Raw genomic sequence first — 25,556 nt, 5'->3', positions numbered from 1 at the left:
CCTCTTTTATTAGGAGTTTTCATTCTAGATTTCCACCTCTCCAATTTCCTACTACTTTGATTATCCCCCAAAATTGTAGGTCTGTAGTTCTGCCCTTGTGCACATCCTTAAAATGTCTATAAAGGTGTGTATTGTCATTTTCATGTTCAATACATAGGAGATGCTCCCGTACGCGGTCTCTAAGGCTCCTTGTTGTTTCACCGAAATAAAGTAAGTTACAGCTACACTTGAGGGCAAACAGTATATTACTCTTTTAGTGGTACATCTAATCAGATCTTTTATAACAAATTCCTCTCCTATGTTGGGAATTGCTAGACTTTTTTTCTTGGCACTATGTTGAAAGGCCTTGCAAGTTTAGCAAGAAAAGAAACCAGATAGTTTTTCCCCAGTCATGTCTCTGTCTCGTGTGGTTTTTCTTGCTCTCTTCATCTCACTTGGGACTAATACTGATTTAAAGTTCCTTTGATTTTAGTAAGTGCCAATGTTTCTTTATTATTTCTTGATGAGGCCATGATCAGCACTATAATCTGTTATGAATGGCACATTTAGAGTCTCAGAGTGTAATTGGGTCTTTTGTTTATATCTTAAAAGTTCCTTTCTGTCTGTATTTCTCGCCCTAGTCACTGCATTATTAAGGTTTTCTGAGTCATAGCCTTTCTTCTAATCTGTTTACCAGTGGTATGACTTGTTCTTCAAAGTAATTTAACCTAGAGCATTTTTTTTCTTATACATAAGGTCTGTCCTATTGGAATATTAATCTTCCATTTTGTAAGATGGTAGCTCTCAGCGTGAATATAGTTATTTGAGCCAATTTCTTTGAAGTAAGTTTTTGTCTCAATCTTATTATCTATGGCCGTAATCTTTAGATCAAGAAAAACTATTTGTTCTTTACTATGGTTGTATGTAAATTTCAGCCCCAGCCCTTTAGAATTATTATTCTTGCTTTCAAACATCTGTTTTAGTACTAGTTCTGTCCCCCGCTATCAGTATGTCATCTATTTATCTTTTATATAGCACAAGGTTTGCACCATAACCCATGCTGTTAAAAAAAGTTTGTCTCCCAATCTCCCATAAAGAGATTAGCATAGCTAGGTGCAAACCTTGTACCCATTGCTGTCCCTTCAATTTGTAGGTAGTATTTCTTGTTGAAGGAAAAATAAATATGTTCCAGTATGAATGCAATGCTTTGTAGGATAAATTATTTTTGTTCACTCTCTAACTCCCTATCCTTTTCTAAATAATTTCTCACCGCCTCTATTCCTTTTTTGTGATCTATTATCGTATACAGCGAGGTTACGTCACAAGTCACGATAATTAATTCCTCTTCTTATTCTATTTCTCCTAGGGTATTAAGTACTTATGTTGAGTCCCTAAGATATGAATTTAACCCCTTAACTACCAAGGACGTACAGGGTACGTCCTACAAAAAAATGTCAGTTAACCGCCAAGGAAGTACTATGTACGTCCTCAGGGGTTTTAAGCGGTGGAAGCGATCCTGATCGCTTCCAGCCGCTTTCAAGGTATTGCCGTGAGGCTTCACTGCAATACCTTTTTTTACACAGAGGGAGAAAGGAAATAATGTTGTGAAAGGGATCTGAGAGGGGGGGGTAGGGTATTGAGGGGGGCAGCTACACTACAAAAAAAGTGGGAATAACTAAATTAAAAAAAAAAAAAAAAATTGGCAAATAATTAGTGGGGGAGGGTTAGGGAGCTGTTTGGGGGGCTCAGGGAGGTTGGGTGATAAGGGGGGATAATACACTGCAGAAAATATATAATTTAAAAAAACAAATTTAAAAAAACAAAACAAAACCTTTTTATTTTTATTCTGGCAGACTTTCTGCCAGTACTAAAGGTAGTGGTGACAATAGTGAGGTGGGGGAAGGAAGAGAGCTGTTCGAGAGTGGTCAGGGAGGGATCAAGGGGTGGGATGTGTCAAGTGGGATGCTGATCTCTACACTAAAGCTAAAATTAACCCTTCAAGCTCCCTTATTAACCCCTTCACTGCTGGGCATAATATATGTGTGGTGCGCAGTGGCATATAGCGGCCTTATAATTACCAAAAAGCAATGTCATAGCCATGTATGTCTGCTATTTCTGAACAAAGGGGATCACAGAGAAGCATTTACAACCATCTGTGCCATAATTGCACAAGCTGTTTGTAAATAATTTCATTGAGAAACCTAAAGTTAGTGAAAAAGTTAACGATTTTTTTTATTTGATCACATTTGGCGGTGAAATGGTGGCATGAAATATATCAAAATGGGCCTAGATCAATACTTTGGGTTGTCTACTACACTACACTAAAGCTAAAATTAACCCTACAACTTACCTAATTAACCCCTTCACTGCTGGGCATAATACAAGTGTGGTGCGCAGCGGCATTTAGCGGCCTTCTAATTACCAAAAAGTAATGCCAAAGCCATAAATGTCTGCTATTTCTGAACAAAGGGGATCCCAGAGAAGTATTTACAACCATTTGTGCCATAATAGCACAAGTTGTTTGTAAATCATTTCAGTGAGAAACCTAAAGTTTGTGAAAAAGTTAGTAAAAAAGTTAACAGTGAAATGGTGGCATGAAATATACCAAAATGGGCATAGATCATTACTTTGAGTTGTCTACTAAAAAAATATATACATGTAAATGGTTATTCAGGGATTCCTGACAGATATCAGTGTTCCAATGTAACTATCGCTAATTTTGAAAAAAAAATGGTTTGGAAATAGCAAAGTGCTACTTGTATTTATTGCCCTATAACTTGCAAAAAAAGCAAAGAACATGTAAACATTCGGTATTTCTAAACTCAGGACAAAATGTATAAACTATTTGGCATGGGTGTTTTGTGGTGGTTGTAGATGTGTAACAGATTTTGGGGGTCAAAGTTAGAAAAAGTTTTTTTTTTCCATTTTTTCATCATATTTGTGGTCCTTAAGGGGTTAAGCTTTTTACATATTTCTGCAAATAGGAGTCCACGTATTGTAAGAGGTTGGAACTAAGGGAACCTATACCCAAATATATGGGTATCCCAGGTGCATTTACTAGATCTTTATGTATCTTTGGTAGTAAGTAGAAGATTGAGATCCTAGGGTATTTACATGTTAGGTATAGAAATTCTTTATCACTTAGGATCTCAATCTTCTTTCCTCTCTCCAAAATCCCGTTAAGTTTTTTTTTTTTAAGAGCTTTATTTTGGTACTTTATGCATACACGTCATAGGTTAAATGTGCACATCGTAAATTCAAGCTGTTACATTAAAATGCTTCATCACAATAAACCATTATAAAAACTGTAAAAATGTGTGAGATATAGTCATGTACATTCACTTCATCACTTGAGGACACCTTCTAAATTGAGTGTATGCTATAACTGTTCCCTTATATCTAGTTATTCAGACCACTCTTGGGCCCAAGATAAATACCTATAAGAACAGTGTTGAGTATATATAAGGATGTGAGGAGAAGCTGAGGGTAAAGAAAATCAACAATTATAATATAACCAAAACAGGCTATTGGGTAATACAGGACTTATGTGCTTTAAGGTTATATCAGGCATGTATATTTCAAAACTGATTCCCGTATTTGCGGGTGCTTGGTATGGGGTAGTTGTAGGTTACAGGGGGTAAATGAGTTACTGACAAATAATCATGGGAATATTATATAAAGAACTGAGATCGGGGGACTAAGATGATATAACTTGTTCGCGCGCTTAGATGAATGAATGTGCAGCTAGGGGGCATTAGTATGTGCACACTAAAATAGCATAGATATTATAATTCAGATTAGCTCCTCTCTATATATATTTTAGAGTGTATCTAGGTCACCAGTATGCCAGGCCCGTGAATGCATAACCCACTGACCCCCAGATAGCGTCATGATACAGATGGTATGTTTTATCAATGTATGTGAGCCATTAATCTTTTCCCACATTGCACCACAAATTTAAAAAAAAATAAAAAAGACATGCAACCAAGCAAACACACCTTGTCAAATATATGCGCATCAATAATCTCAGTACATTTCAGAAACTATCAACATGAACGTGAACACCTCCATCTTAGTTTTATTAACGTCCATTTAGTGTGTCTTTAGGTAGAGGTGTTCTTCCTTGTTCCCTTGGGGCTTTGCTGGCTTACTCCATACATTTAATTAACAAACAGGCTTTTTAATGATAAAACTACTGCTAATTTATCCCCAGATCAGAGAAAGGGAGAGTGAGGATAAATAAGGGGCATATCTTAACTAAGGTGTAAATGTCAAACGTTTCAACAAGTCTTAAGAAAAAGTTAGTCATAGCTGCTATAAAGTTACCAGTGTCCATTTTATGTGGCTTTAGCTGAAGGGATATGTTGCAGTGAAGGGCAAAATCGGCCACATGCTGGTTGAGGGAAGCATCTGTCCTCTACCCCTCTCCTTTCTTCGGGGTATGCCCGCACATGTGCGAGCAGGAGATGTTTTGCCAGGCACTGGTATGCGATGGGTTTGTGGGTATCCTCGCCATCTGGTCTGGCAGCTGCATTGCCGACATTAATAAGTTGCACAGTCCTGCCGTCCCATCTGCCGTGATGTATGTCATCCTTCTCTTGTTTGCCCGAGGGCGCGGGGTCTCCGTCAGAGGCATCCCCTGAGGCTGGGCAGTATATTCACTATGTTTCCTTGGAATGCCGGCAAGAGGAGACAAAGGCTGTGAGAGAGGTTTCGCTATCAGCTCTCTTTGAATGCGGGCTCCCTGTAATGGCGGGTAGCCATGTTGGTTTTGTGAAGTACTTGTTTGAGTCGGTGGCACTATATCAAGCACGGTTTCTGTTTCTGGAGACTTGTGTGAGCTGTTTTGTATGCGCTGTATCAGATAGTCATATGGCGCCCTATCCATCAAGTTTTGCATGAGTAACTCAAATTTCCATAGGTGGTTGTCAGGCTGCTGCATATGTCTCACTTTTGCCATGTCTATTATATCAGGCGTCTTCCGAGCGTGGCAGGAGAGAGAAGAGAGATGATCAATGGGCGCAGATGTTGCTGTCCCCCAGAACAATTTGCTTTCCCGTTTTTAGTATGCGGTGAAGAAATTTCAGCAAGTCGGAGTCTACCGACAGCGCTGATACCCCGTTTCTTCTCAGGGGGGGGAGATGTATGCCCGACAATGGGCAGCCGCCCTAGGCCTTCTTTTTCCAATCTGATTCTCCGGGATCATAAAAGCAGAACTGATAATCGGCGGATTATCAGTTTTTCTGCCGGAGCATTCAGAAGATGCATCCTCACCAGAACGCTGCACGGACACGCCCCCATCCCGTTAAGTTTTTTATTGATTTTTTCAGTTGGATTAAAGTCTAAGGCCTCTATTTAACAAAGTCTGGCGGACCTGATCCGACAGTGCGGATCAGGTCCGCCAGACCTTGCTGAATGCGGAGAGCAATACGCTCTCTGTATTCAGCATTGCACCAGCAGCTCACAAGAGCTGCTGGTGCAACGCCGCCCCCTGCAGACCCGCGGCCAATGGGCCGCCAGCAGGGAGGTGTCAATCAACCCGATCGTACTTGATCGGGTTGATTTCCGGCGATGTCTGTCCGCCTGCTCTGAGCAGGTCTTTGTGACAGCTGCTTCATAACTGCTCAAAATAGGCCCCCAAATGTCTCAAATCTTTAAGTACTGATTTCTCAAAAGTATCCAAGTTGCTACCACGTGCATATGTAGGGTAAAAATGTGATTTAGGCTTAAGGCTGCTATGTATAAAGTTTTTTTGAGATGACCCTACAGATGGAGTAGAATTAATGATTTGTCTTTCTAGAGGTTGCTTCATAAAGAGCCTTTTTAATGTAAGGTTTCAAACAAACTTTCTTACTTGAATATGGGTATTGAATTTATTTAATTTTTTCATTTGCGCAAAGGACAGGCCTAAGTTTAGAATTCTCTTTTCATTGTTGTTACGTGTAGTTTCACTGAGATTAAATATTCCTATACTATTTATTTACTATCTCCATCTTTTGGCCTTTTTTTCTGGATCGACGTCCTCTCTTTCCTCTAGAGCTCTTTTTCTTCTATTTAATGGTGTGTGTTGTAATTGTTCCTACCGTAGTAGGTCTCTTGACGTGCCCTCTTTTAGAGGGATTTCTCCTAAAAAGATCTCTCATCGTTTGTTAATCTATTTTCATCGTTTTTGTTTTCTCTTAAAGGTGCAAACCTATTCTCTAGAGGTATATGCCAGTGTCTTCTGTTATTTCTAGTGTTGTCCCAATTCCTATAATGTCTATTTCCCTCATTATAATATCTATCTCCCCCATTATTATAATAATAATTTCTTGATCTCTTGATTTGGTTTCTGGTTTTCTCTATTTTGGGGTCTTCTGTCATGGTTATAGTTATAGCTGTTTTCATCATATCTTTTATTTGTGGCTTTATGATAGTGGTTGTTATAGTGTCTATTTTGGGTGTTCGGGCGAATTACCGCCCACGGCTCCCTTCTATCTCTAGAGGCAGGTTCTTCCTGAGTTGGGCTGTTTGTTACTCTATTATTTATATTGTTACTTCCTACTTCTTTTGTTTCTTTCTCATCATTTATATCCCTTTCCATCTTTTTCCATTTTTTTCTTAAAAGGTCTTTATTCAGAGTTTTCCAGCCTGCCAATCATTACTGTCTGTTTTTCTTTATATTCATTTCCAGTCTTCCTCTCTCTCAGTTTCTCTTAAAAACTTGAAATCATGTTTGAACTAACATATATTAGGGGTGCAATAGTGCTATCTTTAGTTTAACACTCGCACAGCACAGTATTCAATTAGTATTCAATAAATACTGTACCTGCAAATAGTGACAATTACTGTAGTAAAATTTGCCAGACTATAACACTGAGACACAGATTGCACTGTAATGCTGTAAACAAAATGAACAGCATAACAAAATGGTGCCAATCTCACAATGATTACAGCACTGTTTCAAAATCCTTGGAGGTTGAACTTTAGATCCACAAAGCGCTGTATTAGCAAAGCGCTGTAAAGTGAAGCACTGTAAAGTGAGGTATACCTGTATTGTCTTTAGGGTCTCTTCTCTAGAATTTTTAAGGATATTTATTAAATTGTTAGAGTCTTTAATAAGGGTGTCTTCACATTCTGTTTTTGCATATATATTTCTACATATGTTATTGCATATATTACAGCATGCAATTGCTAACCTGGTTCCATAGGAATGAAGTCTGTTGAATTTATCTGTTCAAGACACTTGTAGATATTGTATATATTATTCAAGGTATTTGGTTAATTTGTAACCACTTTGATACAACATGTTTATATCTAGCATTGCATACACTTGTTGATATGTTCTAGGTTTAAACGATTTGCTAATGGTGAATCTGAGCATTTGGCATACTTAACTCGCTGGAAATGACATCCTGATATAAAAAGATAGCATAAATAAAAAGAGAGAAGCGCTCAACCTGGGAACGAACAATAGCATAATAGCTTGTTCTATGGCTGCACCTCACTGATGAGGCCCACACTAGGCCCGAAATGTACGTCTGGGGTTTTGCCATTTCCCTTGTTCAGAGAGGGATTGCCTGGTATTTCGGGGCTGGACTTATGTATGTATTGTATTGGGTACTTGTAAAGCGCGGCTAATCACCCGTTAGGGTCTCAAGGCGCTGCTCATTTTATCGACCTCGGAAGGATGAAAGGCTGAGTGGACCTCGCCGGGGATCGAACCTGCAACCCTTAGGTTGCTACAGAGCTCAGCCACAGTGCCTTAGCATGCTGAGCTAGCTGTCCGGCTTCAGACTGATATGCTACAGGAAAGTTCTTCTCTGTGAAAGGCACATGTTGAGCAAAAAGAGGCTGCTTTGTGGGTGGTAACTAGCCATAGAACAAGCTATTGTTCGTTCCCAGGTTAAGTGCTTCTCTCTTTTAATTTATGCATAATATAAAAAGATGTTTTCTTTTTTTTATCACATGAGTGGATATGTGATAAATCGTACATCTCTTAGTCCCTCTGGCCAGCTTTTTTGTCTCACAGGATCCTTGTGAACCTAAATATTGATAACACTGAAAACATGTACATATTGTATAAATTCATACTATTTTATTATGCACAGAAATCTAGGACATGAGACTCTCTTGGTATAATCATGCATACAGGCACCCGCACTTGACAGCATCTGCAGTTACCATGGCAACCAATGATCTTCAAGCCTGGCTCACGGCGAATATCGCCATACACCGCATCTATAGAAGGCTGAAGTTATACACACTAGAATCTATTCACATTACGTGGGTTCATATGTCTGTGATGTTTATTTTTCTTGATGTTCACCTATTTTGTATAAATAGTCTTGAGATATATATATTTTTATGTTATTCCGAAACTGGAAGTGTGGTCACTTCCGGTTCTGTGGAATGCATGACGTGCATTCCAGCTACGAATCTTGATTGTTTGATTTGATTTTCACACCAGGTTTGGATTAATTGATTTTGTTTTACTGTATACACTATATAAGAGTGTTGTTTAGCACAGTATAGTTATTTTGAAGAAGGGGATATATTAGTCTCCAAAATGTCAATAAACTTTTCACTTATTGATATCCTAAAGTCCTGTGAGTGCATTCTTTTTGGTTTCTATTATCCGCATATTTGCACCTAGGTAGCTGACCCAAGAGGATAAATTCACTTATTGGAGTTTGTGTGTATATATATATATATAAATGAAATATATATCTATACCTATATAGTATAGAAATATATATAAATATATATTTAAACATTGTCTACTATGTAAAGAACATTCGAATGTAACATATTTATGTGAGCATTCAAAATGAGTACTAAGTAGAATATGGCAGAGGGTACATAAACACAGGGGACTACTAATTAAATCAGTAGCAAGGAGGCAGTTGAAGAAGAAACCATATAAGTTCAGTTTTATTTCCAGGCATCCAGAGAATAATATTATACATGCAATTGGTAACATGATGGATGGGTTAGGGGCATAGAAGTTACTATGTTTGCTATCAGCATAGAGAGAGCTGCTGAAATTCACAAGAGGTAGATTGTGGTACTGATGGATGATGCAGCAGGAAAGAACAAAATGGCACCCAAACAAAAAGATGTTAAAAATATACACCAATAGGATTTTTGTGCATTAGAAAAAGATCAATAAAAAATATTTTTCTCCCACACATAAGTGGGGTGTTTTGAAAAGCAGTGGGTGGATGACAGTACTGAATGCTGCAGACAGAGCTTGCAACATTAATAGAAATATGATTTTGTGAGCAAGTAACCTGGTACTTTAATAAGATTTGTCTTGATAGAAAAATAGAGATATACGGCTAGATTACGAGTTTTGCGTTATGAGTGGCTCGGTGCTAACTTGCAAGTTATTGTCACCGCTCACCTCCCTATAGCGCTGCTATTACAGGTTTGCAAAAACCCGGCGTTAGCAGACAATATGTGAGCGTTGAGCAAAATTGAGCTCCATACCGCACTCCAATACCAGCGCTGCTTTGAGCTGGTTTTACGTGCTCGTGCACGATTTCCCCATAGACATCAATGGGGAGAGCTGGCTGAAAAAAAGCCTAACACCTGCAATAAAGGAGCGTAAAGCTCCGTAACGCAGCCCCATTAATTCCTATGGGGAAAGAAAATTTTATGTTTACACGTAATACCCTAACATAAACCCCTAGTCTAAACACCCCATAATCTGCCGCCCCCGACATCGCCGACACCTACATTATACTTATTAACCCCTAATCTGCCGACACCGCCGACACCTACCTACACTTATTAACCCCTAATCTGCAGCCCCCAACGTCGCCGACACCTACATACAGTTATTAACCCCTAAACTGCCACCCCCAATGTCGCCGCCACCTACATTACAGTTATTAACCCCTAATTTGCCGCCCCCGACATTGCAGCCACCTACCTACACTTATTAACCCCTAATCTTCCGCCCCCAACGTCGCCACCACTATACTAAAGTTATAATCCCCTAAACCTAACCCTAAATGTAACCCTAACACCCCCTAACTTTAATGTAATTAAAATAAATCTAAATAAAACTTACTATCATTAACTAAATAATTCCTATTTAAAACTAAATACTTACCTGTAAAATAAACCCTAAGCTAGCTACAATATAACTAATAGTTACATTGTAGCTATCTTAGGTTTTATTTTAATTTCACAGGCAAGTTTGTATTTATTTTAACTAGGTAGACTAGTTACTAAATAGTTATTACCTATTTACTAGCTACCTAGCTTAAATAAATACAAATTTACCTGTAAAATAAAACCTAACCTGTCTTACACTAATACCTAACCTTACACTACAATTAAATCAATTACATTAATTAAATACAATTAACTAAATTACAAAAAAACAAAACACTAAATTACACAAAACAAAAAAATAAATTATCAAATATTTAAACTAATTACACCTAATCTAATAGCCCTATCAAAATAAAAAGCCCCCCAAAATAAAAAAAACCCTAGCCTAAACTAAACTGCCAATAGCCCTTAAAATGGCCTTTTGCAGGGCATTGCCCCAAAGAAATCAGCTCTTTTACCTGTAAATAAAAATACAAATACCCCCAACAGTATAACCCACCACCCACACAACCAACCCCCCAAATAAAAACCTATCTAAAAAAAACCTAAGCTCCCCATTGCCCTAAAAAAGGGCATTTGGATGGGCATTGCCCTTAAAAGGGCATTTAGCTCTTTTTCAGCCCAAACCCCTAATCTGAAATTAAAACCCACCCAATAAACCCTTAAAAAAACCTAACACTAACCCCCGAAGATCCACTTACAGTTTTTGAAGACCGGACATCCATCCTCAACGAAGCGGCAGAAGTCCTCAGCGAAGCTGGCAGAAGTCTTCATCCAAGCGGGCCGAAGTCTTCATCCAAGCCGGCAGAAGTCTTCATCCAGACGGCATCTTCTATCTTCATCCATCTGGTGTGGAGCGGCTCCATTTTCAAGACATCTGGCGTGGAGCATCCTCTTCTCTTGACGGCTAACGAAGAATGAAGGTTCCTTTAAGGGACGTCATCCAAGATGGCGTCCCTTGAATTCCAATCGGAATTAAAGGTGAAAAAATCCTATTGGCTGATGCAATCAGCCAATAGGATTAAGCTTCAATCCTATTGACTGATCCAATCATTATAACTTTAGTATAGTGGCAGCGATTTTGGGGGCAGCAGATTAGGGGTTAATAACAGTAATGTAGGTTGCGGCGATGTTAGGTACAGCAGATTAGGGGTTAATAATATTTAACTAGTGTTTGCGATGCGGGAGTGTGGCGGTTTAGTGGTTAATATGTTTATTATAGTGGTGGCGATGTCCGGAGCGGCAGATTAAAGGGACACTGTACCCAAAAAATGTATTTCATGATTCAGATAGAGCATGACATTTTAAGCAACTTTCTAATTTACTCCTATTATCAAATTTTCTTCATTCTCTTGGTATCTTTATTTGAAATGCAATAATGTAAGTTTAGATGCCGGCCCATTTTTGGTGAACAACCTGGGTTGTCCTTGCTGATTGGTGGATAAATTCATCCACCAATAAAAAAGTGCTGTCCAGAGTCGTGAAACCAAAAAAAAGCTTAGATGCCTTCTTTTTCAAATAATGATAGCAAGAGAACGAAGAAAAATTGATGATAGGAGTAAATTAGAAAGTTGCTTAAAATTGCATGCTCTTTCTGAATTACAAAAGAAAAAATTTGGGTACAGTGTCCCTTTAAGGGTTAATAATTTTATTTTAGTATTTGCGATGCGGGAGGGCCTCGGTTTAGGGATTAATAGGTAGTTTATGGGTGTTAGTGTACTTTTTAGCACTTTAGTTATGAGTTTTATGTTACGGCTTTGTAGCGTAAAACTCATAACTACTGACTTTCAGTTTACGGTACAGATCTTGTAGTTATAGGCTGTACCGCTCACTTTTTGGCCGGACAGGCAAACTCGTAATACCAGCGCTATGGAAGTCCCATTGAAAAAGGACTTTTTGAAAGCTGCGGTAGTTACATTGCGTTACGGCCAAAAAAGTGTGCGGTACAGATATACCTGCAAAACTCGTAATAGCAGCGATAGTGAAAAAGAGCCATAATGCTGCTTTTTCACCCATAACGCAAAACTCGTAATCTAGCCGATGGTAAAGTGTGCAGAGGCTTGAGTAAAGCTTGATGACAAGAAGTATTAAACTGTAGAGTCATTTCACTAATTAGGTTGGGATGTAAAGACAAAGTACTGAGTACTTTACTCAGACAGGTATGACCTGATATATGTTTTTATCAGTGTGAGAGTATCTGGAAAAATATGGGTTTAATAAATGAAACAGTGTTATCATAGCAGTCTATAGTACAGGATAGTAGAGATTCACCTCATCCATCTAAGTACCAAGTTGCAGAGTGTAGTAGATATGAGGTGCTGTGAAGGCTGATTTTTTTTTATTTTTTTATTGAATACTGACATTTTTTTGCAACACCAATATTCTATCCTACCACTTGTAGACTGTGAGCTCTCCGGAGCAGGGCCCTCTCCCTCCTGTACTAGATTTGTTTAGTTTTGTTATGTTTTGTATTTTATCACAAATCCTTGTCATTGTATACCCCTATCATTGTACCCAAAGCTACGGAATATGGCGGTGCTATACAAATAAATTATAATAATAATAATAGCTGCATTTGTTTTATGTCTAATGTTCAAATTATTCAAAATGTAATTCTTCTTTAATTATAAAAGGGGAGTATGCTGGATTTGATGAGACCCAGCTCACAGCAGAGTCTGGTGGTAAAGGAAAAGTGATTGGTCTGCTGAAGGAGAAGTATGGCTTCCGTAAAGTAGTGATGATCGGAGATGGAGCCACTGACATGGAAGCATGTCCTCCTGCCGTAAGTAATGTAGTTCAAATATTGCTTTAAAGAGATCTATTACCAATTATGTAAAAATATATTTCCCTCATACACATACTGCCCTGATACTTTTATTCTAGCTACTTTAGACCTTCAATTCAGCATGTGAAAATAGATTTCTTTCATAAGATGGTGAGAGTCCATTACTCCTGTGAATTTAACTCCTGGCCACTAGGAGGAGGCAAAGATACCCAATATTCCAACATCTTCGTTTTTATCCATCTCACCACTCTGATATCCCAGTCTTAATATTTGCCTCAAAGGAGTAGGTGAAGAATTGAGGTGCTCCAGTTTTTCTTTGAAAAAGGGTTTATTACGTTACTATTCCCCCTTGGATTGCAAGATAAGAAGAAAGGTGGTATAGAGGAGTACTAAGGCTAAATAATGTAATTCTCCTGTGGGAGTTGTTGTCTATAGCCTACCAAGAATATAATTCTCCTGCAGGCGTTGTTGTATACGGTCTGCTACAGGTGTCGTGGGGACTTGCCTCCTCCTGTTTGGCATTGTAGTTGTACTCTTATGGAATATCCTCTGCTGTTTTACACAGTACTGGGAGGGCTCTATACTGTAGCCAGAAATAAGTTTGTAGCTGGTTAAGCTCAGGGGAGTGGGTGTCAGGTAAGTATGCACACTCACATAGCCCGCAGGCTATTAGTAGGTACAGGGTTCTTGTACATCATAGCAATTTGCTCTGGGCCACAGGTAAGCACAGACAGGATTGGGTTTATGCACAGTTTATACATGTGTTTTATGTTTCTGCACATTTTATGTACGAAGTTTGTGCATATTTATACTAACTCTGGTATGTATTCTGTATGTGGCTGGACAGATTAATATGAGGACAGTTATACAGTGCTATAACTTTACCTTTTGTTTACTTAGGCAATCATTGATTTTTTTCAACTTTTGCCGTTCTTGATAACACAGCTAGTTTTTCTTCTTCTCAGTGGGCAGCAGCCATCTTTAGGCTCTGCACCGTGTGTTCCCAGTTCCGGTTTGTGCAGACATTTTCTGCGTGCAAGCATGTCTTTCTCTGCTCTAGTTACAGCGGGCTCCAGGTGATCATTTTTGTTTGTTCTGTTTCTACTGCTTATTAAAAGGTATTAGAGGTCCAGCAGTGTCAGGTATGAGGTGTATGACTTTAAATCCAACCTTATATAAGGCTACTCCTCCCCCTCTCACCTGCCGTTTAATTTAGTTGTGTACTGTTCCTCAAGCTGAGACGCCGCCACAACTCTATTCCTGGCTCAATTGTATTGAATTGATATACTAATCCCTCAAAGGATTATCCCACTACTTCCACAGAACCTGTTTACCTACTGTGTTACCCTGTCATTTGACTCTCTAGGATTACAAATACAAGTTAAACCCTCCGGAGTTCTCTGAGTGACACAACCCCAAGAGCGGATCATCACCCACCGGTTCAGCTCCGGTGCCTCTTACCATCCTCCTTTCCTTCCTAATTGGTCCTGTGAGCTACGCTGGTTCTGCCCGCTTCCAATACAGACTCTTATTACCTACAGCGTGGGTCTCCCCACAAGCAAGATTTCTAACAGCCTTACTCCGCTACGCTCCGTCGTAGCCTGTCCGTGATTCCAGCGAGCTGATTGGTGCTTACGCACACACCCCCTTCTCTCACAGCACACTGCCGCCAGCTGTACAGCTCTCCCTCTGCAGCTGCCCATTTCTAATACAAACTGCACAAATTACCAGTAAGCAAGCAAGAGGGTTCACGCTCCAGTTACATCATAAAAGACATTCTACTGATCCTCTTAATTCCAGTTGTTGATAACTACCGCAGTTAGAGGTTTACCTCAGAGGAATAAGTAGTGATTATTACCGGACTCTCTCCTGTAACCTGCTAACACTGAACTCATACAGGAGTGATTAACTCTTTCTTCCCCTCTCTATGCAGACTAAGACTTTATTGAATAACCTGTGAATCTACTCATAATAGTGAATAAAACAGTTAGTTCTATCTGCAGTTGAGATCCAACTACCAATTTCATTCTGAATCATAGACAGACTGTGAAATATTAAACGGCCATACTTATGGATCCAGCAGATTTACCCACTGTGGTGTACAATCTCACACAAAGGGTGGACCAGTTGTCACATGGTTTAAGAGACTTACAAATACAAAATGACAACCTCAGAGCAGCTATGAGAGACAACACCCCAGAACCACAGGTGTGTTTACCTGAGAGATTCTCAGGAGACAGAAAACACTTCAGGCAGTTCAGGAATGCATGTTTCCTGCTTTTCCAAATGAAGCCTAGGACTTACCATACCGAGAGGCTTAAGGTTATGACTGTGATATCTTTCCTTACTGGCGAACCCAGAGTATGGGCGGATACATTCCTAGAGAACAATGATCCTATTCTGGGATCTCTCAATGATTTTTTCTCACAAATGAGTTCCCTATACGAGGATACTCAGAAGCAGCTCACGGCAGAGGCTAAGATGCGCTCCCTGCGCCAGGGAAGAAGACCTGTAGAGGAGTATCTCACCGAGTTCAAGCTTTATACTAAGGACTCAGAGTGGAGTGAGATAGCATTAAGAAACCAATACCGCCTCGGGTTATCCGACTCATTGAAGGATGAGCTAGCTCGAATTGAGATCCCCAAAACCCTCGAAGGGCTAATGTCACTATCCATCCAGATAGATAGGAGACTCCGTGAGAGGAGGACTGAACGCCAGCAGTCTGAAGGAAATCAAAAATACTACCCATCACCCCAAGCAGCAAAAGATCCTACCACTCCCATGGAAATTGGGTTTACAAAAGGACCACTGACGCTGGAAGAAAGACACCGCAGACAACAAAAGAATTTGTGCATGTACTGTGCATCACCTACACACCCAGTTAAGGAATGTCCACTTCTTCAACGCCAAAAGAGAAGTAAGCTTAGACAAGTAAACTCATGCTTGACTAACAAGATTGTAAACATAGCTTATTGTACTATGTCTCTCCTCTTACAGTGGGACCGTCAAGCCCTTCAAGCTGAAGCCATCATAGACTCGGGTGCCTACTCCAATTTCCTGGATTTAACCCTTGTAAGAAAAAATAAAATACCTACCCTTAACAAAGCAGTTCCTGTCTCAATTCGTGTTATTGATGGTACCTATGTCCAATCCGGACCTATAACACACCACACGGTTCCACTCAAAGTCACACTGGGTAAGGGGCATACCGAATACATCACTTTTGATGTCTTACCCTCTCCTCTATATCCCATAGTACTAGGGCTTTCCTGGCTTCAACAACATCAACCTTCCATATCTTGGCAAAATCTTCAGGTTGATTTAGATTCCCCTTATTGCAAAAAATCTTGTTATCCTCAACAACATATCTTACAGCTCTCTGAAGAGGTAGTATCACACGAATATCATGATTTCCTGGATGTCTTCGATAAAAAACAAGCGGAATCCTTACCACCTCATCGTATCTACGATTGCCCCATAGAACTCCTACCAGGATCCACTATACCCTACGGGCACATCTATCCACTCTCCCAACCTGAGTTGGAACATCTCAAGACTTATCTTGACGAAAACCTTAAAAAGGGGTTCATTAGACCTTCTACTTCCCCAGCCGGTGCTGGCATCTTCTTTGTGCGGAACAAAGATAAGTCCCTACGTCCGATTATTGATTATCGGGAATTGAACAAAAGAACGAAGAAGAACAGGTATCCGTTACCCCTCATTCCTGAATTGGTAGAACGACTTAGCAAGGCTACCATATACACCAAACTAGACCTCAGAGGAGCCTACAACCTGGTCAGGATCAGAGAGGGAGATGAGTGGCTCACTACCTTCCGGACTCGCTACGGGCTCTATGAATACCTGGTGATGCCTTTCGGGCTTTGTAATGCCCCTGCCACGTTCCAGTATTTTATTAATGATATATTCAGAGATTTATTGGACGTGTGCCTAGTGATATATTTGGACGATATCCTGATCTACTCCGACAACTTAGAGGATCACAAGAAACATGTACGCTGGGTTCTCAATCGACTAAGAACTCATCAGCTGTATGCCAAACCTGAGAAGTGCTCTTTCCACACATACGAAATAACCTTCCTAGGCTATAACATCTCGTCATCTGGTGTAAAGATGGAAGATGGGAAGATTCAAGCCATCCAAAATTGGCCGGTTCCTACTTCCCGAAAAGACGTCCAGCGCTTCCTCGGTTTTGCCAACTTTTACAGGAAGTTCATCAAAGGATTCTCCAACTTATCCAGACCCCTCTGTAAACTTACTGGTTCTCACACACCTTTTCTTTGGAATTCAGAGGCCCAAAAGGCATTCGACTACCTCAAGAAATCATTCATCACAGCTCCTATTCTCCAGTTCCCAGATACCAAACTCCAGTTTATTCTTGAGGTAGATGCATCGGATTATGCCCTAGGGGCTATACTCTCTCAACGAAAGTCTCCCTCTGATCCTATTCACCCAGTGGCATTTTATTCCAGAATAATGACACCACCTGAACAGAACTATCCCATAGGAGAAAAGGAGCTTCTCGTCATCAAGGTCGCTTTAGAACACTGGAGACATTTATTGGAAGGAACTACTTATCCGATACTCATTTACACCGACCATCGCAATCTAGAGTACCTTCAGTCAAGTAAAACATTGTCGGCACGTCAACTCCGCTGGAGTCTTTTTTTTACCAGATTCCATTTCCACATCACCTACCGTCCAGGGTCAAAAAATGGCAAAGCCGATGCTCTCTCCAGACACTTACAACGTCCTACTCAAATGTTACCTGCCCAGCCAATATTACCCTCAGAACATTTTATTGGTCTTGTTACTGATAAATTACAGACATTACGATTCCACCAGAATAAAGACACCACCTATCCAAAGGATCAGCAAGAAAAGGATTCCAAGGGAATTAGCTACGTGCATGGCAAGATATACATTCCACCTACATTGAGGAATCTTATCCTCCAAGATCACCATGAATCTCCTCTAGCTGGTCACCCTGGGATCCAAAGAACAACTGAGCTCATCAAAAGAAATTACTGGTGGCCCAATCTACACCAAACAGTTGACTAATACGTTAAAACATGTCAAGTATGTGCTGTTTCAAAACATCAACATGCCAAACCATACGGCACATTGAAATCTCTCCCGATACCAGAGAGACCATGGCACACGGTTGGTATGGATTTCATCGTAGACCTACCACGCTCAAACCAATCGACCATCATCATGGTAGTTGTAGATTACCTCTCAAAGATGGCTCACTTCATTCCATACGAAAAACTACCCACAGCCTCTGAGACAGCAGCCCTTTTCCTATCACATGTGGTACGCATCCATGGTCTACCATCTATCATCATATCTGACAGAGGTTCGCAGTTCACCTCCAGATTCTGGAGGCAGCTATGTTCAGTACTCAAGATTGATCACCGCTACAGTACCGCCTACCATCCACAGACCAACGGGCAAACGGAACGGGTTAACCAGTGGATAGAACAGTACATTAGGTGCTACTGTTCCAACCAACAGGATCAATGGAAACTCCACTTACCGCTGGCTGAATACGCATACAACAATACCTTAAATACATCCACTAAGAACACACCGTTCTATGCCAACTATGGGTACCACCCTACTTTTCATCTTTTCCCACATCTGAATACCACTTCTCCTCTTGTGGATGAAACATCCAACTCTATGTCCGAGATTTTCACCTTCCTTAAGGAAAATATAACCGCAGCTCAAGACAGACAGAAGCGTTACTACGACTCCAAGAGACGGATTCCTCCTACTTACCAAGTCGGTGACCGTGTTTGGCTTTCCACCCGACATCTTAAGTTAAAGACACCCTGTTGAAAATTCTCCCATCTCTTCATTGGACCATATGAAATCACTAAACTGGTTAACGACAATGCTGTAACTCTGAATCTCCCACCTGAGATTCCGGTGCACCCTACTTTTCATGTTTCCCTGCTGAAACCGTACACCCAGACTAGACAGCAGACCTCTGCCCCTGGAACACCACCTATAGTGGTCGATGATGACATATATGAAGTGTCTTCCATCCTGGACTCCAGGCTTTACCGGGGGGTTCTGCAGTACCTCATCCGTTGGAAAGGGTTTTCCCCTGATGAAGATTCTTGGGAACCATCAACTAACCTCAATGCCGCCCGTCTGATTGCCCGGTTCCACAGGGCTCATCCGGACAAACCTGCTCCTCCTGCTGCGGTGCAGCACCTTTGATGGGGGGACCTGTCAGGTATGAGGTGTATGACTTTAAATCCAACCTTATATAAGGCTACTCCTCCCCCTCTCACCTGCCGTTTAATTTAGTTGTGTACTGTTCCTCAAGCTGAGACGCCGCCACAACTCTATTCCTAAATCTAAACTGCATTATGTATGGCAGCTGTTGATAATAGTTGCAGGCTAGGATGCTGTAAATTCAAGCAGGTAATCTGTAGATTACTTCATTCCCCTCAGCAGCTCCTGGAATTGCAACCATCTTAATTTGCTGCCTGGACACACACACACACACACACCCCCTCCCATTCCCATATTTGGATCTTTGAAGGGAAACCTCTAGTTTCTTTACGAATGAAGGAAGTCACTTGACTTTGACTTGAGCTGTATACTGTACTCTTTATGCTTTTCACATCCCAGAAGTGATCTTTTGTGAGGCAGATTACTTCAGTTTACAATCTCTTCATCTGGGTCATGGGTTTCTCCTTCAAGGGGTTTTCTACCATTTGGTGAATCTGACATATTTCACATTTAGACCTTTATGGTCTCTTGTTTGATCCTCTTTTTACAGATGTTTTCCAGAGCCAATGATACTTATTCACGGTTTCCAAAGGCTCTTGTAGCTATTTGGTATTTGAGAGTCATAGTTATAATCCAGCTCTTTTGCTAATCAGTAATTCTGATTGCCCCAGCTTGATCCTGCTGAACTGGTTATGTAGACAATTGGATGTCCAGTCTTCCTATTTGGTCTTTACCACTAACTCAATATTGTTCCTTTCCTTTCTCTCAGGCCTTTCAATTAACTGTCCATAGATTGAACTCTTGGACTAGGTTTTATTTTTTTGGTCGAGATAGGGGAGACCTTTATTTAGGCATTGCAGCCTGTAGCTAGTTTTGAATTATTGGCATAATAAACATATTTTTGCCAGTATTTCTCATAATTTTCAGACGGCTAGATTTAGAGTTTTGTCGGTAACGACCCGAAAAGCTAACGCCGGCTTTTTTCTGGCCGCACCATAAAAATAACTCTGGTATTGAGAGTCCACAGAATGGCTGCGTTAGGCTCCAAAAAAGGAGCGTAGAGCATATTTAACGCAGCTTCAACTCTCGATACCAGAGTTGCTTACGGACGCGGCCAGCCTCAAAAACGTGCTCGTGCACGATTCCCCCATAGGAAACAATGGTGCTGTTTGAGCTGAAAAAAAACCTAACACCTGCAAAAAAGCTGCGTTCAGCTCCTAACGCAGCCCCATTGTTTGCTATGCGGAAACACTTCCTACGTCTGCACCTAACACTCTAACATGTACCCCGAGTCTAAACACCCCTAACCTTACACTTATTAACCCCTAATCTGCCGCCCCCGCTATCGCTGACACCTGCATATTATTATTAACCCCTAATCTGCCGCTCCGTAAACCGCCGCTACTTACATTATCCCTATGTACCCCTAATCTGCTGCCCTAACATCGCCGACCCCTATATTATATTTATTAACCCCTAATCTGCCCCCCACAACGTCGCCTCCACCTGCCTACACTTATTAACCCCTAATCTGCCTACCGGACCTGAGCGCTACTATAATAAAGTTATTAACCCCTAATCCGCCTCACTAACCCTATAATAAATAGTATTAACCCCTAATCTGCCCTCCCTAACATCGCCAACACCTAACTTCAATTATTAACCCCTAATCTGCCGACTGGAGCTCACCGCTATTCTAATAAATGTATTAACCCCTAAAGCTAAGTCTAACCCTAACACTAACACCCCCCTAAATTAAATATAATTTTAATCTAACGAAATTAATTAACTCTTATTAAATAAATTATTCCTATTTAAAGCTAAATACTTACCTGTAAAATAAATCCTAATATAGCTACAATATAAATTATAATTATATTATAGCTATTTTAGGATTAATATTTATTTTACAGGTAACTTTGTATTTATTTTAACCAGGTACAATAGCTATTAAATAGTTAAGAACTATTTAATAGCTAAAATAGTTAAAATAATTACAAAATTACCTGTAAAATAAATCCTAACCTAAGTTACAATTAAACCTAACACTACACTATCAATAAATAAATTAAATACAATACCTACAAATAACTACAATGAAATAAACTATCTAAAGTACAAAAAATAAAAAAGAACTAAGTTACAAAAAATAAAAAAATATTTACAAACATAAGAAAAATATTACAACAATTTTAAACTAATTACACCTACTCTAAGCCCCCCTAATAAAATAACAAAGCCCCCCAAAATAAAAAAATGCCCTACCCTATTCTAAATTACTAAAGTTCAAAGCTCTTTTACCTTACCAGCCCTGAACAGGGCCCTTTGCGGGGCATGCCCCAAGAAGTTCAGCTCTTTTGCCTGTAAAAAAAAACATACAATACCCCCCCCCCCAACATTACAACCCACCACCCACATACCCCTAATCTAACCCAAACCCCCCTTAAATAAACCTAACACTAAGCCCCTGAAGATCTTCCTACCTTATCTTCAGGATAGGATTCTATCAGCCAATCGGAATTAAGGTAGGAATATTCTGATTGGCTGATTCCATCAGCCAATCAGAATCAAGTTCAATCCGATTGGCTGATCCAATCAGCCAATCGGATTGAACTTGATTCTGATTGGCTGATTCCATCAGCCAATCAGAATATTCCTACCTTAATTCCGATTGGCTGATAGAATCCTATCAGCCAATCGGAATTCGAGGGACGCCATCTTGGATGACGTCATTTAAAGGAACCGTCATTCGTCGTTCAGTCGTCGGCCAGGATGGATGTTCCGCGTCGGAGGTCTTCAGGATCTTGCCGCTCCGCTCCGGATGGATGACCATAGAAGATCCCGCTTGGATGAAGACTTCAATCGGATGGAAGACCTCTTCTGCCCCGCTTGGATGAAGACTTCAGCCGGATCATGGACCTCTTCAGCCCCCCGCTTGGGCTTGGATCAGGACATCGGAGGAGCTCTTCTGGATCGATCGGTGAACCTGGTATGGTGAAGATAAGGTAGGAAGATCTTCAGGAGCTTAGTGTTAGGTTTATTTAAGGGGGGTTTGGGTTAGATTAGGGGTATGTGGGTGGTGGGTTGTAATGTTGGGGGGGGGGTATTGTATGTTTTTTTTTACAGGCAAAAGAGCTGAACTTCTTGGGGCATGCCCCGCAAAGGGCCCTGTTCAGGGCTGGTAAGGTAAAAGAGCTTTGAACTTTAGTAATTTAGAATAGGGTAGGGCATTTTTTTATTTTGGGGGGCTTTGTTATTTTATTAGGGGGCTTAGAGTAGGTGTAATTAGTTTAAAATTGTTGTAATATTTTTCTTATGTTTGTAAATATTTTTTTATTTTTTGTAACTTAGTTCTTTTTTATTTTTTGTACTTTAGATAGTTTATTTCAATGTAGTTATTTGTAGGTATTGTATTTAATTTATTTATTGATAGTGTAGTGTTAGGTTTAATTGTAGATAATTATAGGTATTTTATTTAATTAATTTATTGATAGTGTAGTGTTAGGTTTAATTGTAACTTAGGTTAGGATTTATTTTACAGGTAATTTTGTAATTATTTTAACTATTTTAGCTATTAAATAGTTCTTAACTATTTAATAGCTATTGTACCTGGTTAAAATAAATACAAAGTTACCTGTAAAATAAATATTAATCCTAAAATAGCTATAATATAATTATAATTTATATTGTAGCTATATTAGGATTTATTTTACAGGTAAGTATTTAGCTTTAAATAGGAATAATTTATTTAATAAGAGTTAATTAATTTCGTTAGATTAAAATTATATTTAATTTAGGGGGGTGTTAGTGTTAGGGTTAGACTTAGCTTTAGGGGTTAATACATTTATTAGAATAGCGGTGAGCTCCAGTCGGCAGATTAGGGGTTAATAATTGAAGTTAGGTGTCGGCGATGTTAGGGAGGGCAGATTAGGGGTTAATACTATTTATTATAGGGTTAGTGAGGCGGATTAGGGGTTAATAACTTTATAATAATAGCGGTGCTGTCCGCTCGGCAGATTAGGGGTTAATAAGTGTAGGCAGGTGGAGGCGACGTTGAGGGGGGCAGATTAGGGGTTAATAAATATAATATAGGGGTCGGCGGTGTTAGGGGCAGCAGATTAGGGGTACATAAGTATAACGTAGGTGGCGGCGCTTCGCGGTCGGCAGATTAGGGGTTAATTATTGTAGGTAGCTGGCTGCGACGTTGTGGGGGGCAGGTTAGGGGTTAATAAATATAATATAGGGGTCGGCGGTGTTAGGGGCAGCAGATTAGGGGTACATAAGTATAACGTAGGTGGCGGTCGGCAGATTAGGGGTTAAAAAAAATTAATCGAGTGGCGGCGATGTGGGGGGACCTCGGTTTAGGGGTACATAGGTAGTTTATGGGTGTTAGTGTACTTTAGAGTACAGTAGTTAAGAGCTTTATGAACCGGCGTTAGCCCAGAAAGCTCTTAACTACTGACTTTTTTCCTGCGGCTGGAGTTTTGTCGTTAGATGTCTAACGCTCACTTCAGACACGACTCTAAATACCGGAGTTAGAAAGATCCCATTGAAAAGATAGGATACGCAATTTACGTAAGGGGATCTGCAGTATGGAAAAGTCGCGGCTGAAAAGTGAGCGTTAGACCCTTTTTTTAATGACTCCAAATATCGGAGGTAGCCTAAAACCAGCGTTAGGAGCCTCTAACGCTGGTTTTCACGGCTACCGCCCAACTCTAAATCTAGGCCAGAATTTCTTCAATTCTTACATCCTAATTTAGTCAAGGATTTACCTGTAGGTTTCTTATAAGATCTGTGGCATTCAGATCTAGTCACAGTAAATCTAATAGCTAATGGCTTTTTGGAAGCATGAAAATTCCTTCCAGAATTTTTACAGTCATACTACTTGATTAGTTTGTACTTTTTGTGTTTTTAAAAGGAGGAGTCTGCTGTGTAGATCTTCTTTACTTTCTTTTCTTTTGGGATAGCTTTTAACAGGAAAAACCTACAGTTGTTGGTAATTCGGTGCCTGCCCTAAATATTCGATCCCAAGAGTAATGACTTGTGGACTTTCACCACCTATGAAAGAAAACATAATTTATGCTTACCTAATAAATTAATTTCTTTCATAGTGGTTAGAGTCCACAAGACCTGCCATCTTTCATTTTTCTAGTTGGCGGCAGTTTAGTATGCACCTCATTTACACATCTTTGTCCTTTACTACTTCTCTATTTTTCACCTTTTCTTGGCTATACGTTAGACTTGGATATCAGAGAGGTGAGAGGGATTAAAAGCTTTTGGAATATTGGGTATCTTTACCTCCTCCTAGTGGCCAAGAGTTGCATTCCCAGGAGTAATGGCTAGTGGACTCTCCCCGCATTAATAGAAATGAATTTATCAGGTAAGCATACATTATGTTTTTCACCCAAGAAACATTTACTGAAGCCCAGTAATATTTCACATGTTCGAGCTGAACTCTCTAAAATTTAACAACACAGGCTGGAATAAAACAAATTGACCTGAGTGCTCATATAGGAATATCCTTAATGGAACATGCTAAAGGAATGATTATGTGCTCTACTTTGTTAGAGCACATACCTTTTGCATTACTGATATTAGCTTAAAATGTGCTTAACCCTTGTAATTCCTCAGCTGGTCATGGCTGGTAATTGGTATGGTAGCTGGTCCTAACTACTCATACTACTTCACTGGTGGCTGGTCACTGTATATAATGTGATTATCCCTTAGTTCCAAGGACCTTCTACAACAGTTTATCTATGATCTTTTTACTTTCTTTATATAACATTTACATGGAAGCTTCTCTTTCTCCCCACACTAGGATGGCTTCATTGGTTTCGGAGGTAACGTGACAAGACAGCAAGTTAAGGAGAAAGCAAAATGGTACATTACAGACTTTGAGGAACTCATGAAAGAACTTGACAGCGACAGCATCAAAATAAATCATAATAATATATTTTATTAGTGTTTTCTACATCTTGTGTATAGGATATTCTATTTTATATTGTTTAGGTAAAGACAGAATGCGGTTTGTTACCTTCTTAGTAAATACTGTAATACATTGTTTTGCACAGCTCTTTCAATAGTAAAGGGTTACTTTTTGCACTTAACCCAGTGTAATACTGAAGGCCCTTAGATGTAATTGTTTTACTAACATTTCATTGTCCCTTTGTTTTTTTGTTTTTAAATAAACTAATTAGGTAAAGTATTTTATCTCTCTGATCTTTTCAATGCGATTAACATTACTTTTGTTTACCAGTTACTTGCTCTAAATGTTATGCTCTTTACTTGAAATATAAGTGGAAAACCGAGTTCCCATTGACAGCCTCTGCCCGAAAGACAAGCAAATTACAGTATATGTATATATATATATATATATATATATATATATATTATACATAAGCACACACTATAAATTAACACA

At 39.7% G+C, this 25,556-nt stretch overlaps 1 protein-coding gene across 2 annotated transcripts in view; it reads left to right on the top strand.

Annotated features, from left to right (window-relative positions):
* PSPH (phosphoserine phosphatase) overlaps positions 1 to 25,340 on the top strand; it is a 150,596-nt gene extending 125,256 nt beyond the window's left edge. For both annotated transcript variants that reach the window (XM_053707456.1, XM_053707457.1), the window contains exons 6-7: positions 12,717 to 12,865; positions 24,954 to 25,340. In XM_053707456.1, the coding sequence (XP_053563431.1) occupies positions 12,717 to 12,865; positions 24,954 to 25,097 (293 nt within the window). In that variant the 3' untranslated portion in view covers positions 25,098 to 25,340. The remainder of the gene's footprint in view (positions 1 to 12,716; positions 12,866 to 24,953) is intronic.
* The last annotated feature ends 216 nt before the right edge of the window (positions 25,341 to 25,556 follow it).

The sequence above is a fragment of the Bombina bombina genome, chromosome 3 (genome assembly GCF_027579735.1).
Source record: "Bombina bombina isolate aBomBom1 chromosome 3, aBomBom1.pri, whole genome shotgun sequence".
NCBI classification, from domain to species: Eukaryota; Metazoa; Chordata; class Amphibia; order Anura; family Bombinatoridae; genus Bombina; species Bombina bombina.
The sequence above is the reverse complement of the archived record's forward strand: the minus strand, read 5'-3'. Positions and strand labels throughout refer to the sequence as shown.